We start from the raw sequence: 16,882 nt of genomic DNA, 5'->3' as shown, positions 1-16,882 counted from the left end.
TGCACCAGCCGGGAATCGAACCCGGGTCTGTACCGTGGCAGGGTACTATTCTACCACTAGACCACTGGTGCTTCTGTTGACGTGCAAGCTTGATACAAATATTAACATAAAATAAGTTAGTTATATGGACTAAAATAAATATATTATTTCTATTATTTACCTATTGTTATTTAAATTATAATTTATTATAAGATAATCATTAAAATTTTCTCTAATTCAGCTTAATCTAAATTATTTAGTAAGAGTAACAAAATAATTATGAGTCAAAATTTCTTATTGTAAACTATTAAAACTAAATCTAAAAGTTAGTATCGATCAATTAAATTGAAAAAGAAAGTGATATTTATAAACTACTAAACAACCTAAGCAGCAACTAAAATTCTCCCATAATTGTTTGTAACATAATCTAACTCGATGTTCGAGAAGTCATTGGATCGTAAGTAAACATCAGGTTAGTTTCAAGCATGATGATCATGAACCCAGAATCTTATATAAATGATGGTAAACAAACAAAACAGGGTGGGTCTTAATGCCAGAACAACAACCATCAAAAAAACAAAGAAAGAAATGGATCAAAACTTTTGTATATGGCATTATTAGAACCATCACCAATGAGTGGAATACAGATTGTACCAAATCTGGAGATCCTTTGCCTAGAACTGCTACCCCCATTCGCCTTTTGAGACACTCCCCTCCTCTCCTGCAAGCCTCTCTGCAGCTCAAAACAGAGAAGCTCTTTGTAAGGGACAACGTAAAAAAAGAATTAAGTATTCGTTCCCCTCTCCTCTCTACTCTGCTCTGCTGCTTATCTTTTCAGGTTACATTGTCACTGCTGCTGTTGAGGTCTTGGAAGAACGATTTTATTGCTTCGTATGTCGACCAGCAAATGGCTGCAGCGGGCGTATGGAACAGCATCCTTGGAACCCATCCCCTCATAAGCCCTCCATATCCATCCTTCTTCAGTATCGTTTGAATCACGTCCCCAATCGACCCACTTTTGAATCTATCGCATCCACATACACCCTGCGCATTCATAAATGTGAATCGAGTTTAGATTGTCGCTTAACTCGAACATCCAACTATGATGTCCAGCACATTTCAACCAATCTTACAGCTCAAAATAACAAGATAAGAACCACCTCCAAAATTAACAAACTCCTAAGACATTTGACAACTGAAGAAGGTGGTTGCCATAAATTGAACACATGAAGGTAGCATTGTTGTTTAGCTCGCAAAACATGTAAATATAGGCTTCCTTTTAGAGAAGAAAACTTATGAACAGGCTTTCACCGCAACTATTTTTTGGTTTTAAAGATTGCATGAGATCCCACATTGGTTGAAGATGAGAACAAAGCATTCCTTACAAGAGTGTGAAAACCTCTCCCTAGCAGACGTATTTTAAAATTTTGAGGGGAAGTCCAAAGGGAAAAGCCCAAAGAAGACAATATCTGCAAGCGGTGGACTTGGGCTGTTACAACTAGAAAACGGAAACTTAGTACACACTCAATTTTAGTTCAGAAAACCTTCACAGATTATACGGACCGGTAGGATGATTTGACGTTAGGAAATGGATTGCCCTATCCATCCATGACCCCTCCTAGTCAGAAGAATCTGTTATTCAGATAACTATTATTGCAAGAAAAGGAGATCTGTGCTAAAAGAAATAAAAAATGGCACGGTATGGTCTCCTCTCCAATACTCTGCCACCAATTCTAGACTCCCAATTTCACTCTGGACCTTCAACGCCATTCTCTCAACCATGTTTGCACATATAACTTAAAACTTTCATACTTCTTTTCATTAGATTTTTTTTTCTTGAATTTTTCCTCTTCCCTTTCGGGGATTGCAGGTAGCGGTCAGATTGTTGCAATGAGTTCGAGAGAGTAGCATGTATTTTTCTCTCTTGTTCTCTACAATCAATTCTTGACCCTCAATTTCACTCCTCAGCTTCAACGCCATTTTCTCAACCAAAGTACAACCGTAACTTTTATAGTCTTTTTTCATAACATCGTTTTCTATAATTTTTTGGTCCTTTCGGAGTTTGTAGGTTGGGTTATGAACGGATTGTCGTGGAGAGTTTCTAGAATAAACAGTATAGTAAATAAAAAGAAAGCATTTGAAAGAAAAATCGGGTGCAGATTTCCCTCGACTGTTTAACAAGTAATTTCCATCCGACACCATATGGTTATTGCACGGTTGAATATGATCTCCTTGGTCCAGCACTACCACATTTTTGCCCCTAATTGAGCAAGAGGGATACTATTTTCAGAAGACCGTTCTTTTTCCTAAGAACATAATCATCCTCACCTTAAGAATGTTTTTTGGTAGTGCTTCTAAAATAAGAGCAAGAATATTAACAAGCACTTTTTTTTAAGTCTACGTCTGCCCCAAGAGGCTCAAACATTGGAGACATCAAAGGTGTAATGGCCCAAACCCACGGCTAGCAGATATTGTCCTCTTTGGCCTTTCCCTTTCGGACTTCCCCTCAAAGTTTTTAAAACATGTCTGCTAATGAGAGGTTTCCACACCCTTATAAAGGGCATTTCATTCTCCTCCCCGACCAATGTGGGATCTCACAAAAGGTTTTACTTATTAATCTCACCCAAAAATTTGAACATCCAACCTCTGAGAAGGTGTTACTGTGTTACATAGAGACAGCAAGCCTTAGCCAACAAGACTGGCCCTTAGTGCTTCTAATTATAAACACCAATGTTCAACGACACAACTTTTTGATGCTAAGTACTAATTCTTTCCAGTCCATCACTTGCACCTTGGCACAACAAGTGCTTAGGCATGACAAAAGCATATCCAAATATGACCTTAATCTAGCTCTAAAAGCACGTTTATCTCTTATGGTTAAAATCATATTGCAAATAAGCAATGGAAAATCCGGGAAAAATCAGCAGATGCAATGGCCAAATTATTAAATGAGGTACCTGACATTGTAATTGAGTCTTAACCACATCAAGCGGCGTTGTAACAAGTGCAGCTAAAGCTCCAGCAGCAGCTCCTGCTGTCGCATGAGCAATCCACTGTTCATCATTAGCACTCTCTGGCGAAACCTCCATTAAACCTCTCTTTGCAGCTTCATAAGTTGCAAAATGCACAGCAGTAAATGGAGCATTCATTAACACTGTAGTTCTATATGAAGCGTAAAATGCTTTAAAACCCTCGTCTCTTAGGACCCTTTTGACACAATCCAAAACTCCCTTGTAAGGACTATTACTCAGCTGCAGCCTCTGTTTAACCATATCCATCGGTGTAAAGACAGCATCACTCACCACCGTCGCACAGACACCAGAAGCAGCGTGGGCTACTGAATTATTAGGATCCCCACCAGAGAAAACCCTTTTACAATTCTCGTAAACTGTAAAATACACAGCATGTGCAGGACCAGCTCCGAGGCCCATAGCACCAATACCCCGATAAAAACCAGCAGGTCCCTCTGACTTCAAAATTGACCGAAGGGCTTGTCGAACTCCAACAGATTTAATCGGACAAGAACCAAGGGCTTGCATATGGGTCTTGACGGTATCAACCGGAAACATAGCCATATGCTCCACAGACCCCGCGACTGAACCGGCAATCATGAACTGCCAGAACCGGAGACCATCATGGGTTGAGACAATAATTTCGGGATGGAAATCCGGAGGCGACGGTACCGGGCGAAAACCCGGACTCTGAAACTTAGTCGTAGCTTCAGTCGCCTCGGTAGCCATTGAAATGCGAACCCCCCCAAGTTCGAAATTCGCAGAAAAAAAATTGAAAAAAACCGAATCCCTGATAAGAAAATCGACTAAACTACAACAAAAATAAGGAAATTTCAATTTTCGAACGAGAAAACAATGAGCTAGGAATGCAGTTCATAAAGCATTTCCAACAAAATGGGAGATCAATTGAAGCGCATCCTTCACCCAAACGGCCAAGTGGATAAACGAGACGGCGATATTGACTTTCTGGTAATGCTTAACCGATCGAACGAAGAAGAAGAAGAAAACGAAGAAGAATCAGTAGATAATTTGGATGGCAGCTTGTACAAGTCATTAGGGTTCGAGGAATTAGGGCTTTGTATAATTCAACAGAGTCGTGTAAAAATAAAACTACTGCATTTGATAATACGTCTGATTCAGAAATTCTGCAACCACGTGCTTTATTGGAGATTTTATTGAACGCCGAAAAGGCGGTTTGGTTATGTGGACTTCTATGAGGCCTCCATCAAGCAAGGCCCACAATGGTTAATGGGCCTTCCGGACTATTTTCAGTTGTCAAGGCCCATTAGTGCACAATGGGCCTAATCTAAGAAATGGTTAAATTACTTGTATTACATTTGTCACATCCCACCTCGATTGGAGAGGGGAACGAGTGACGGCGAGGATGTTGGATCTCGAAAAGTGGTGGATTGTGAGAGAGAGAAACAAAGCATTCTCTATAAGGGTGTGGAAACTTCTCTCCCGTAAACATGTTTTAAAAACCTTAAGGGGAAGTCCGAAAGAGAAAGCCTAAAGATAACAATATCTGCTAATGGTAAGTTTGAGCTATTACAAATAGTATCAGAGTCAAACACTGGGTGGTGTGCCAGCAAGGACGCTGAGTCCCGAAGGGGTGGACATCGGCGGTGTGCCAACGAGGACACTGAGCTCCGAAGAAAAGTAGATTGTGAGATCCCACATTGGTTGGAGAGGAGAACAAATCATTATTTACGAGGGTGTGGAAACCTCTCCCTAGTAAACATGTTTTAAAACCTTGAGGGAAATCTCGGAAGTAAAAGCCCAAAAGGGATAATATCTGCTAGCGGTGAGTTTGGGTTATTACAAATGACATAAGAGCCAGACATCAGCCAATTTGCCAGCAAGGACGTTGAACCCAGAAGAGAAGTGGATTGTGGGATCTCACATTAGTTGGGGAAAGGAACGGAGCATTAAGGGTATGAAAATCTCTCACTAGCAAATGCATTTTAAAACTTTGAGAAGAAAGCCCAAAGAAGACAACATCTACTAGCAATGGACTTGAGCTGTACAACGACCATACCATAGTTCTTTGCTTGTCTTTAATACTATTAGATTATTGACATGACAAAAAATAAACAGAACGAGTATCTATAATCTCATAGTACTTAAAACATTCTCGTTTCCTTTTTCTCGGGTTCGTTTCTCTTCTCTAAACGCGTAGAGGTTTTTCAAAGCTGCACCGTCTCGATAGCCGAGGTTTTTCTTGTCCCTAAAACTCAATGTTGTTGTGGAAGCAAGCAGGAAATCACATTAAAATTTTACTACAAACTCATTTATATGGATTATCTTAATTTCAATGCTCTTTTTGCACCTCAATTCCTTCAAACACAATGTTTTTCTTTCCCATTTTTCTAGGTGTTCATAAGTCAAGCTCATGGGTTCAATGAATTCCCCATCTCTTGCTTTATTTCACATTCTACCTTTTGATTCCCCTTTTCATGTTCACCCCTTCCATTTTTTACTCTTACAACAGTAAAATTTCTCGTAAAATTTATTATCAATTCAAATACGTAATCTTAAAAGACACAAACCTAGTCTTAGGAGATCCGAACGTAATCAGTTTCCATCAACTAAAAATTAATACTAGAGATTACAAATTTACTAGTAATAAATATCGTCCATTTTAGCTCGTTACTTATCACCGTCAGTAGGCCCTCCACTAGGGGATATTTCACACCTTTACCATAAATGTTTCGTTATTCTTCCAACCGTCGTGGGATCTTACATTACAACTCATATTGACACGAAGCGTTTTGAGCAAATTTAAAAAGTAAGATGATCGTAATGATGAGGAAAGATTATTTGGCAGGTTATTAAAAAATTTCCAGGTGAGTGTTTGGCCAAATTTATAGGATAAGATCCTCTCTCTAAGGAAAATTTTAAAATATTAAGTAACCTAATTTATGACCTTATAAGTAAATACTCATATTTTTCTGATTTGACCGTTGGATTATCATTTTTGTTTATTAAAATTTTAAAATCTAAATCTATTTAATTGGAAATACTAAAAAATAGCAATTGATTAATAAATATAGTTTAATTTTATTTATAATAATAATAATTATTATTATTAATTATTATTATAATAAAAGCCTCGTCTTGATCTTGTAATTTAGGTTAGCCTAACATTGATAATTGAATAAGAGATTTTAACGTAGGGAAAGAGGTTTATTTTCATACGAAAAATAATTGAAATAGGATTTTTCTTAATACGAAGGCACCTAAAAATGGAAGGAAAAAGAAAAAAAATTTAACTTTAGTTGTTATACACTCGTCAATCATTTACCTTTACAGCTTGATTTTAACGAGGTAAAAACATTCAATCGAAACTCTACTTTAACTCAATGTCATAAACGTCCCTCGCAATTGGGTCAGCTTCAAATTTTAATTTTACCTTCTCGAGTTGTTCGACTGCTAAAAAAAAATATACTCAATACATTTTTAATAAAAAAAAAATAACATCAATTTTATTTTATTTTATTTTATTGGTTAAGAAATTAGAATTACATGTAAAGAAGACGGTAATTGTACGCGGTGAAAAATTGTTAAAATCTCATTTTTTCGCTGTAAAATTCACTTAGCATACGGGACACGACATTCCATATTTCCAATTATAAAAAGAACGTGGAACTTAGAACATAATCCAAAAAAAAAAAATTATTAATTAAAAAAAAAAAAAAAAAAAAAAAAAAAAACCCTTCACATTCACACGCTTCCACCTCCCTCTAGTCAAAACTTGCCCAAATGCCCATTGATTTTCTTTCAACACCCCCATATTACCAAATTACCATATTACCCTCCTCCCGTGCATAAAATTATTCGAAAAAACGTCACAATATGACTCAATTTAAATAACCCGTCGATATAAGATTCAAGATATGTTTACTCCTACGAAATAGTTTTTACAATTAAATGTGTAAAACGTTTAAAACGATCGATGACATTACAGTAGTAGTCTTATCAAATAATTTCTACACAGTACAAATTTAACGTGAGAAGAGTTTAGAAACAATCTCTCAGTCGTCAAATGTGTACACAAGGAAGTTTACTTTTCAAATACTAATTTAATTCACATTAATTAAATCACTTAAATAAAAAAATAAGCACATGGGCCACTAAAATTCTCTATATATATTCAATGAATTCTCATTCCCCTCTTTCAAATCGTATTGAATCCAAAAGACATCAAAATTTCCCAATTTCTTTGCAATATTGTGTAATAATGGGAGCTGGTTCCTCGCCATGCGCCTCCTGCAAATTGCTACGGCGGCGGTGCGCCAAGGACTGCATTTTCGCCCCTTATTTCCCTCCCGACGACCCCTACAAGTTCGCCATTGTTCATAAGATCTTCGGCGCCAGCAACGTCAGCAAAATGTTGCAGGAGCTGCCGCTGGATCAAAGACCCGATGCCGTGAACAGTATGGTATATGAAGCGAGTGCTAGAATGCGAGACCCGGTTTATGGATGTGTAGGAGCCATCACATTCCTCCAAAACCAAGTGTCCCGATTGGAAATGCAACTGGCGGCGGCGCAGGCGGAGATTTTGAGCTTTCAGATGCAACAACAGGCGGCTCCGGCGAGTTTTCCGATGACCCAGATGAACCAATATGATCAAAATCTTGTTTTTCTATCAAATGCTGATTCTTTTAATTCCGTTGATGGTTCGCCGGAAGTTGAAGATTATTGCTCTCTGTGGAGTTGAATCTTTTTTTTTTTTTTTTTTTTTTNAGAAAATGTATGATCAGAAAATTATTATAAATATATTAAATACAAATTAGCCATTTTTATATTTATTATTATTATAATCATGTTCTTCAACCTGCTGGTTGGAAAAAAGTTGGCCTGAAAAATAGTCAACGGTTGCATGTGAGATGTAGCGTGTAGAAGCCGACCTTATTTTTAATTCTATTTGACCTATAATTTTTTTAATCACAATTTTCTTCATCGGTGTATATATATATATTTTGAATATGAGCTCTCGTGATTTTGCTTTGGGTTTCTCCAAAGTGCTTCATATCAATGAAGTTAGTATTCCTCACTTATAAACACATGATCGTTCCATAAATTAGCAGATATAGGACTTTCATAATCCAATTTTTGAATATTTCAAAATACCAAAAAAAATAATTTTTAATAAATGATTTTGAGCATTTTATCTAATATTAATTTCAAACAAAACCTAACTCGTATAGCTAACATTCAAACCGAAAAAGATCGAGCAGTATCGTATTGAAGAGTAATGTTTAATACGTAATTTTTTTTTATATCTTTTTAATTTTAAACAAAAATAACCCTTAAAATCTTTATAAATTCAAATTAATTTTGAACGCCTCGAATAATTTTAGTCAAATTAATACCATGGATAAGATATAAATTATCATTTTAAAGTTGGACGGTTCGGTGTCAAGATATCTATGCATGGAGTTATTGTTGGCGTTGCATAGCCTCGAACGTCGAGTATCGTAGAAGGTTCGGTCTAAAAAGAAAATAGAAAGTATGAAAAATATGTTTATAAAGCTAATTTTTGGGGTAAAGTGGGCGTCGGCTACGGAAGAAGGGCATGTAATTCTACGACAGAAGTTTGGGTTGGTGTTCATTCAATCACCGACTAATAATTTTCAGCTTTTATTTAACCATCTTATTTTATTATTTTCCTTTTTTCTTGCTACTTCAATACGCTACTTGCAAATCGAATCGTGTAATGCTCGGTTTTGTACACTTTGAAGTACTCAATCTAGTCGTACTTGTTCAATCGTGTTCTTGTAGTCGCATGACGGATGTCTTGAACATACATGTCTAAGACTTGTTGTTCATGGCTACATGTCTGGCTCAAACCCCCTGTTGTGTCAATGTGGGGGTGTACGACCGTTCACCAAAATCACGTCTACACCTGTCAATACTAAAATTTCCTAAAATGTAGTATAGGGAGATATGACGTGACTCAAATTGAGTTGTTATATGCTATCAAAGTCATTATTGTTGCCTAATCGCTTTTTAGCTTATAACGTGACTCGAATGTCTCCCGGTTGACTTGTTCGCTTTGTTAAAACAAGTGTCATACAATAGCTGTCCCGCTGCCACAAGAATGCGATTGTGACACTTCGTACTAAGGTTTGAGAACATGTTTATCGATATTCTAATCACACGACAAGACGTGATTTGACCTATATTAATTACCATTTGACTTTTAGATTAGTGTAAGCAATTGCAATTAAAATTACTTTAAAAAAGTGTAACTAAACATTTTTCATTAAAAATATTTTCTTTTTGGTCTTTTTGATTCTATTTAATCAATTTTAATAAAAAAAATTAACCTGAAACGACAACTTTTTTTTTTTAAATAGAAAAAAAAAACATTAAAAAATGTTTACATGTGAAATTAATTTAATTATTTTTTCCTTAATATTTTTTAATATATATAAGAGCATCTCAGGTAGAGATCAATATATGAGAGTATTCATTGATTATAAACCCATGATCATTCCCTAAATTAGTCGATGTGGGACATTTATCATCCAACAATATTACTGTTAATTTGAATTCATCTGTAAGAATCGTGTATGGAGATATAATATTTGGAGAATATATTATTTATACAATATATCTTAATATTTTTTCTCTTATGATTTGATTTATAGTATATTTTATTTTATTCTCAATATTTAATTAGTTTATATTTTTTTTACGTAGGTATTAGTTGCTTGCTTTTATCCTATTTAAAGGATATGAATATGAATGAGAACACACCTTCGATCCTAATTCTATTTCTCATTCTTAGCATCGTGACTCATGCTATTTCAATAGCTTTGTTCATGGGTGTCGTGCTTCTCGTTGTTACCATGAAATTACCATTACAATTTCGGAAGGTTGATTATTAACCAATTATCTCATTAAAAACGAGGTAACACGTTGAATTTGAATATTTTCATTAGACTAAAAAAAATAAAAATATTATATTTATATAGTAAAATATTATATATTTTTTTATTAGAACGGCAGAATTTCAAATTTTTATTAGAAATTGAAAAATAATAATGAAATCTTTTGTGGTCAAAAGTGCAAATTTTTGTTCCAGATTTAATAAAATTACATTTTTCGAAAAATATATTGACGACTTTTTAAAAAAAATTGTGGACTGAGAAAAAGAAAATGACAGGTGGAATCTAATATTTCAACGGCGGCTGAGAGAAAAACAAATTCATTTATTTATTTATTGGATTAAATAAAATATAATATATCTTCCTCACCGTAACTAAATAAATAAATAAATATTTCACATGGGACCAAAATTTTTCCTAATTTAATAATATTAACGATAAAAAAAATTTAAACTTTTTTAAAAAAATAAAAATTAAAAAGTATTAATGAAGCATTTTAAAATTTAATATCCTCAAATTTAAATATTTAAAAGTATTTTAAAAAGAAAATATTAAATATTTAGTCTATTCCACCCCCAACCCAACTAAACCACTCTCTAAATGCTATAAAGTTGCCCCCACCATGATGGGACATTGAAGACATTCTTGGAGTGGCTGCTCGTTTTGATTCCCTCCGACACTTCGCCGCCATTAATCATTCCGACCACCGAAAAGAAATGGATCCGATCAGTTCCGCAACAACCAAACAGACCCATCTGGCGGCGGTGCCGTACCCCGGCAGAGGCCATGTCAACGCCCTTATGAACCTCTGCAAGCTCCTCTCTCTTAAAAACCCAAATATTCTTATCTCCTTCATCGTCACCGACGAGTGGCTCACCTTCCTCGCCGGCGAACCCAAACCCCAAAACATTAGATTCGCTACCATCCCCAATGTCATCCCTTCCGAGCTTGGCCGCGCTAACGACTTCCCCGGTTTCATCCGATCTGTTAACTCCGATATGGAGGCTCCGACTGACACTCTGCTCACCCGCCTCCATCCGCCGCTGACGGCCATCGTTGCTGATGCCTTCCTCCCCTGGATGGTACAGTTGGGGAATAACCTCCGTATTCCGGTGGCTTCGCTCTGGCCCATGTCGGTAACGGTTTTCTCCATTCTTTACCATTTTGAGCTCCTTCAGGAAAATGGGGATTTCCCTGCTGAACTCTCAGGTACTGTGAAATCAATTGGGGTTTTGGGAATCGGATTTTTGGATTAGGGTTTTAAATTTTCTTCTCTGTTTTGAAGAAAGGGGAGAACAGATTGTCGATTACTTCCCCGGAGTGTCGAAGATTCGTCTTGCAGATTTGCCGTCTTTCTTCTCCGGCAATGGCGTCAAAGTCGTCGGAGGCGCCGTGAAATCTGCTCGTTCCGTTGACAACTCCCAGTTTCTGATCTCCACCTCTGTTTACGAGCTTGAATCCTCTGTAATCGACGCTTTAAAAGCAAAATTTCCCATCCCAATCTACACAATCGGGCCCAGTGCACCGTATTTCGAGCTTGAAACTTCGGTTAAAGACAACGGCGGCGACTCCAAAAACTACCTCCGGTGGCTGGACTCTCAAGCAGAAGGATCTGTTTTGTACATTTCGCAAGGGAGTTTTCTTTCAGTTTCGAGCGCTCAAATGGAGGAGATCATCGCCGGCGTGAAAGACAGCGGCGTACGGTTCTTGTGGGTGGCGCGTGGAGACGACGGCCGGTTGAAAGATGTGGATGGGGAAACTGGGATGGTGGTTGAATGGTGCGATCAATTAAAGGTTCTATGCCACAATGCCGTCGGAGGGTTCTGGACTCACGGTGGTTGGAATTCGACTCTGGAAGGGGTTTTCGCCGGCGTTCCGATGCTTGCTTGGCCGATATTTTGGGATCAGATTCCGAACAGTAAGAAAATCGTAGAGGATTGGAAAGTTGGGGTCCGATTTCAAGCGGTTGGGGGTCGGAATTTGGTGGGGAGAGAGGAAATCGCAGAGACTGTGAAGAGATTTATGAACCCGGATAATGTTGAAGGGAGAGAGATGAGGAAAAGAGTAAGCGAACTCCGAGACACTTGCCGGCGAGCGGTGGCGCGTGGTGGTTCTTCTGATTCCAACATTGATGCATTCCTTAGGGATATTTGTGGAATAGCGACGGAATTGTGATTTTTGAACTGTTTGGGTTTAGGGTTTAAAAATATTAATTTCGTCTACTAAAATAATTTAAACTAATATTACTTCAAATTACCACCTAATTTGGGTTAAACTGGTTAAATTGCAAAACCGTCCCTATAATTTGAATAAATTTACATTTCAACCCTATTATTTTTACTTGTCCAAGCATCACTTTTACTTTCTTTTACTTAAGTTATTAAGATATTTCAGTTTGACAGGTTGTCTCTTGCCTGCCCATAACAGCAATTTGAAAAGTTGACATATTTCCGTTTTACTTAAGATATTTCAGTTTGACAGGTTGTCTCTGCCCATAACAGCAATTTGAAAAGTTGACATATTTCCGCTTATTTTCAACTCTTCAAAGCATTTTGCTATATACTACGTCCTTTCAATTAAATTTTAATTTTTTTTTTTGAAATTATAGGATTAAATTTGCAATATAAAAAAATTGTGTTCATATTTAAAATAAAAAATCCTGTTATTATATCATAAGTAATATATATATATATATATAGTAAATAATAAAATAAAATAGGAAATAAAAAAGAATTCATCAAAGAGTACGATCTTTTAAATAATAATAATAACCAAAATTCTTATTCCGCCTATTTTTAGATTTTTTTTTTTTTTTTTCTGAAATATTGTGTCTGTGTCGTGACGCTTCAGGAACCAATAAATTCACAAAAAATCAGACACTTATTTTTGCGTCTGGGTATTTTATTCATTAATTTATTATTTTATTAAGTAAGGCCTGGTGTGGGCCCATCGGTTCTCTGCCGTTAGATGCATTGTGATCTTAAACACGAAGAAACACGTGATTGAACTTATAAGAATTGGGCCCCACTCCCCAACCAACGGCCGTGATTTAACGCTTGGCATAACATGATACGAAAATTGTGGGCCATGTTCCAGACACCACGTGCCCCACATGGTCCTCCCAATTAATTTTAATTTTTACTTTTTAAATCTCAAGATTTTTATTTTTATTTTAGAATATTCACCCTTTAATTTTACAAATAACCTGGAAAGTTTCCTCTTTTTAGTTCAATAAATAAAATTTTTAATTTTTTTTTTAGTTGATGTATAAATTACCGATAATTCATATTATTGGAATAATATAAACTTTTTTAAATAGATAATTAAATAATTTTCTTTTTGTAGCAATTTAAATATTTGATATTTTAGGTTTTTTTTGTTCCTTCAAAATATTGGCTTAATATTACCTGATCCACTGAAAGAGCGCCACGTGGAGAAAATTGAGTAACTATGACACAGGCAAACACAATAAATTGCTAAAGGTCCCACGTGGTTACCGTCACCATCATGATAATCCGCCCAGCCGTCACATCAGATTGGAGGTGCACCATAGTCTTGCATGGACCTCATCCATACCCAACAACTACCCTGACATATTTAATGCTGTACCGCCCATAACAAAAACTACCCTCAAAGACTGGACAAACAATCTAATGCAATCTGCTCTTCCCTTTTACCCATTTTTCACGCTCCAAATTTCAAATCAAAGACCCGTCGATTCACGAATCTGCCCTATAACCGACTCTTTTCTCTGTTACGATCCTCCTTGCCGGAGTTTCTTCGCCGATTTCTGGTTCTCCATGTAGTTGTAGTGGTCGGACTGTGGTACGGCGGAGCAATGGCGACGGCATTGGAGTGCTGGTCGAGTAGGGCTAGTACTGATGAGGATGTGGTGGAGCAGGTGCTGATGAGGACTCAGGATAGATCGGAAGGCTCCAAGGCAGAGAGTTCTTTTGGTGTTGGAGTGAAGGAGTCGTCGGCGATGCAGAAACGGTTGCAGAGATTTAGTCGGAATGTGTCGGAGGCGGTGGCGTTGATTAAAAACTCGTTGAATCTGGACTCTGTTCGCGATCCTTCGCCTTCGAGAACCGAGGGGTCTAAGAAGGAGGTTTGGGGGAGTGTTGTACGGAATCTTACTCTGCTTTATCCTGGGAGTCAGTTGCCGGAAAAGCTCGTCTCCAGTATTCGCAAGCATTATGATTCGTTGCCCCTCAGGTTTGTACTCTGATTAGCAATGTGTTGTTTGTGTGTTGAAAGTTGTGTAAACTGGAGAGATGGATTGAAAAAGAATGAAATGTGTAATCGTGAACGATTGGAGCTAGTCTAGTTACTTAGTGTTGTAATGAAAAATCGATCAGATATCTATTTAGTCATTGTTTGCTAATTATCTTATAGTTGAAGATTTCAACTAGGTTTGTTTCCCTTTTCTGATTGCTGTGTTTTCTTCTTTTTGTTGTTTTGCTGGTATGAACAGTTATGCTCAGGCGGGGTTTGACATGAAAGATGTCTTTCTCCACATAAAATTGATAGAACAGGCATCTGTTTATGAGCACCCTGCTATTTTTTTTCAAGAAGTGACATATAATGAGGTTCAGAAGCCTACAATGAAGCTCACATTTGCTTGCAACTCTTCAATTTCATGGTCGGCGATGTCTGGAGCGTTGGAGGGCTCTGACATTCGCTGCGAGAAGATACAGATCTTTGAGAAGAAAAAATTTACTCTTGGAGTCATTCTTTTTGCTAACCTAGATGCCCAAGATGAGCTCTTCAAACCCAAAGTTGAAAATGCTTTAAAATTGGCTATTAAGAAGCCAAAAACCAACACTGTGAAACTTCCATTTGGATTTTGTGGAGGCCAGGATGGTAACACTCGGGGGAAGGATCTGAGAGAAATCGAGGAGGATGCTATTGAACAAAATTGCAGAAGTGGTTTTGAGAGATTGAATTCGAATGAAAATTTACAGATAGAAATGCCCTTATCTACTTCATCTTTTGCTGTATCTATCGATGAATGGCAAACGGTCCAATCTGGTGGACATGAGCTGGGTAAATGGCTGCTGAGCTCTGAGAATCTCGAGTTCAGTGATCAGATTGGACCCAACTCGTTCAAGGGAGTCTACAAGGGCAAAAGAGTATGTATAGAGAAGATTAAAGGGTGTGAAAAGGGAGTTTCTTACAAGTTTGAGCTCCGGAAAGACTTGTTGGAGCTGATGACATGTGGGCACAAGAACATTTTGATGTTCTATGGTGTTTGTATTGATGAAAATCATGGCTTGTGTGTGGTAACCAAATTAATGGAGGGTGGATCAGTCCATGAATTAATGTTGAAAAACAAAAGGCTTCAAACGAAAGAAATAACCAGGATTGCTATTGATGTTGCAGAAGGGATGAAATTCATGAATGACCATGGTATTGCTTATCGAGATCTTAACACACAGAGAATCTTGATAGACAAGAACGGCAATGCTTGTTTGGGTGACATGGGCATACTCATTGCATGCAAAAACTTGGGCGAGGCAATGGAGTACGAGACTGATGGGTATCGGTGGCTAGCTCCCGAGGTCTGTTCACTATAACTTTGATTACACTTGGTATTATCTAAAGCAAGTTTCAATTACAGTATGCATTGAAAGAACCCTATAGATATCTATCTGCTTGTAGCTGAACAATGCAACATCTTCTCGCTTTTTTGTGATGTAAGTAGTGTTTGGATTCATTGCATTAAACCGCATGGGATGAGCCCTTTTCAATTAAAAAGACTTTATGTCACTTCCTCTATGATGATCTAGTGTGTATGGCATACAGTCATGATCGAAGATGCTTTACACTCATCAGGCTTGTGTTAATATTTGTCTAGGTGCTTCATATTCATTAGACCATTAGGTTTAGATTTCACTGCATCCATCCGTTTGGCCGCAACATTGAATTGTTGCCACGTTCTTCTCGACTGTTTCATTTTGTGGATCCCGCCGTCTTAAAGCTGCTTTAGAGGGAAATCTGCCCTTTCTTTCAGGGAATTTGAAATTCCTGTAGATCTCATCTTACTACTATCCTTTACTTGTCACAGCCTATTTATGTACTTCTCAATTTGATTGCTTAGGGTGTTACTAATTTGTGTTTGTTGGCTCTATCTGGTTTGGCAAAAGATTATTGCAGGCGACCCGGAGAGCGTTAACGAGACATGGATGAGTAATGTATACAGCTTTGGAATGGTAATATGGGAGATGGTGACGGGCGAGGCAGCATATGGTGCATATTCGCCAGTGCAGGCAGCAGTTGGTATAGCTGCTTGTGGTCTTAGACCTGATGTTCCAAAGGACTGCCCTCCCACCCTGAAATCTCTAATGATCAGATGCTGGAACAATTGCCCATCAAAGCGCCCCCAGTTCTCTGAAATTTTATCAGTGCTGCTGGACTCCAACAATAACAAGCATAGATAAAGTAAGTATATTCCTCTTAATCTAAATGGATTCAAAGTCTACTCTTATAAGGTTATTGTAAAGTGTTCCTTTTTCATGTAGAAGATATGCTCTGCGTTCAATCTAGATATGAGAAGTTCATGTTTTGAAAATGTTAATCCAATTACTTCTCATAATGTATACAATGATTTTCAAAGGAAAACAAAAGAAATACCAATCTTCTTTCGAGTCTGAACTCTAGGATTAGTCTAGATCTTAACTTTATGTTAGTTTATATTATAAGGTATCTTATGAGAGAACACATAATCAATCTAGCCTTGATTCATGCATTTCTAATTTACTTTTTTCTGTACAATTACACGGACGTTTGTAAATTTGTTATCTGTGTTTTCCCCCCCTCGACATGTTCTACTGTTATGAAGATTCATAGCAAGCTTTACTGAATAATTTGCAGTCTCTTTTGGAGAAATAAATTGATGAGGAAGAACAGATGAGAGGAGAAAGTTAGGATTGATTTATTGGTTGGGTTAGTGGGAACATTTTGCCTTAGTGGACATGATATCTCCAGGGGTCAAAT

General features: G+C 37.2%; 4 protein-coding genes and 1 non-coding gene across 6 annotated transcripts; 3 read left to right on the top strand and 2 right to left on the bottom strand.

Moving 5' to 3' along the window:
- Positions 1 to 71, bottom strand: TRNAG-GCC. Its single transcript has one exon. It is a non-coding gene; the product is annotated as a tRNA-Gly (tRNA).
- Positions 72 to 468: 397 nt separating this feature from the next.
- On the bottom strand, positions 469 to 4,107 carry LOC111794462 (mitoferrin-like). 2 transcript variants are annotated; one of them, XM_023676493.1, is made up of 2 exons: positions 2,937 to 4,098; positions 469 to 1,023 (listed from the first exon to the last, which is right to left on the bottom strand). In XM_023676493.1, the coding sequence occupies exons 1-2, from the start codon at positions 3,717 to 3,719 to the stop codon at positions 814 to 816; spliced, it is 993 nt and encodes a 330-aa protein (XP_023532261.1). In that variant the 5' UTR covers positions 3,720 to 4,098; the 3' UTR covers positions 469 to 813. The 2 variants fall into 2 exon arrangements, with proteins under 2 accessions (XP_023532261.1, XP_023532262.1); XM_023676494.1 differs by having other exon boundaries at positions 883 to 1,023; positions 2,942 to 4,107.
- A 3,123-nt stretch (positions 4,108 to 7,230) lies between these two features.
- On the top strand, positions 7,231 to 7,710 carry LOC111795069 (LOB domain-containing protein 12-like). Its single transcript, XM_023677307.1, has one exon. The coding sequence runs from the start codon at positions 7,231 to 7,233 to the stop codon at positions 7,708 to 7,710; it is 480 nt and encodes a 159-aa protein (XP_023533075.1).
- Positions 7,711 to 10,435: 2,725 nt separating this feature from the next.
- On the top strand, positions 10,436 to 12,215 carry LOC111794444 (UDP-glycosyltransferase 87A2-like). Its single transcript, XM_023676466.1, has 2 exons — positions 10,436 to 11,095; positions 11,172 to 12,215. The coding sequence occupies exons 1-2, from the start codon at positions 10,603 to 10,605 to the stop codon at positions 12,059 to 12,061; spliced, it is 1,383 nt and encodes a 460-aa protein (XP_023532234.1). The 5' UTR covers positions 10,436 to 10,602; the 3' UTR covers positions 12,062 to 12,215.
- A 1,315-nt stretch (positions 12,216 to 13,530) lies between these two features.
- LOC111794421 (serine/threonine-protein kinase EDR1-like) lies at positions 13,531 to 16,663 on the top strand. The gene is made up of 3 exons (XM_023676428.1): positions 13,531 to 14,101; positions 14,361 to 15,447; positions 16,033 to 16,663. Exons 1-3 carry the CDS (start codon positions 13,725 to 13,727, stop codon positions 16,324 to 16,326), a joined length of 1,758 nt encoding a protein of 585 aa, XP_023532196.1. The 5' UTR covers positions 13,531 to 13,724; the 3' UTR covers positions 16,327 to 16,663.
- Positions 16,664 to 16,882: the final 219 nt, after the last annotated feature.

This window comes from Cucurbita pepo, chromosome LG05 (genome assembly GCF_002806865.2).
Source record: "Cucurbita pepo subsp. pepo cultivar mu-cu-16 chromosome LG05, ASM280686v2, whole genome shotgun sequence".
Lineage (NCBI taxonomy): Eukaryota > Viridiplantae > Streptophyta > Magnoliopsida > Cucurbitales > Cucurbitaceae > Cucurbita > Cucurbita pepo.
This window is presented reverse-complemented; position numbering and strand designations above follow the sequence as displayed.

Bases quoted from the DNA above. Each gene is read 5' to 3' on its own strand.
- LOC111794462 (XM_023676493.1), bottom strand. From the start codon at position 3,719: ATGGCTACCGAGGCGACTGAAGCTACGACTAAGTTTCAGAGTCCGGGT. The intron at 1,024-2,936 runs GTACCTCATTTA...ATGAATGCGCAG, and splicing joins AGACTCAATTACAATGTCAG to GGTGTATGTGGATGCGATAG.
- LOC111795069 (XM_023677307.1), top strand. From the start codon at position 7,231: ATGGGAGCTGGTTCCTCGCCATGCGCCTCCTGCAAATTGCTACGGCGG.
- LOC111794444 (XM_023676466.1), top strand. From the start codon at position 10,603: ATGGATCCGATCAGTTCCGCAACAACCAAACAGACCCATCTGGCGGCG. The intron at 11,096-11,171 runs GTACTGTGAAAT...TCTGTTTTGAAG, and splicing joins TTTCCCTGCTGAACTCTCAG to AAAGGGGAGAACAGATTGTC.
- LOC111794421 (XM_023676428.1), top strand. From the start codon at position 13,725: ATGGCGACGGCATTGGAGTGCTGGTCGAGTAGGGCTAGTACTGATGAG. The intron at 14,102-14,360 runs GTTTGTACTCTG...TGGTATGAACAG, and splicing joins TATGATTCGTTGCCCCTCAG to TTATGCTCAGGCGGGGTTTG. The intron at 15,448-16,032 runs GTCTGTTCACTA...GTTTGGCAAAAG, and splicing joins ATCGGTGGCTAGCTCCCGAG to ATTATTGCAGGCGACCCGGA.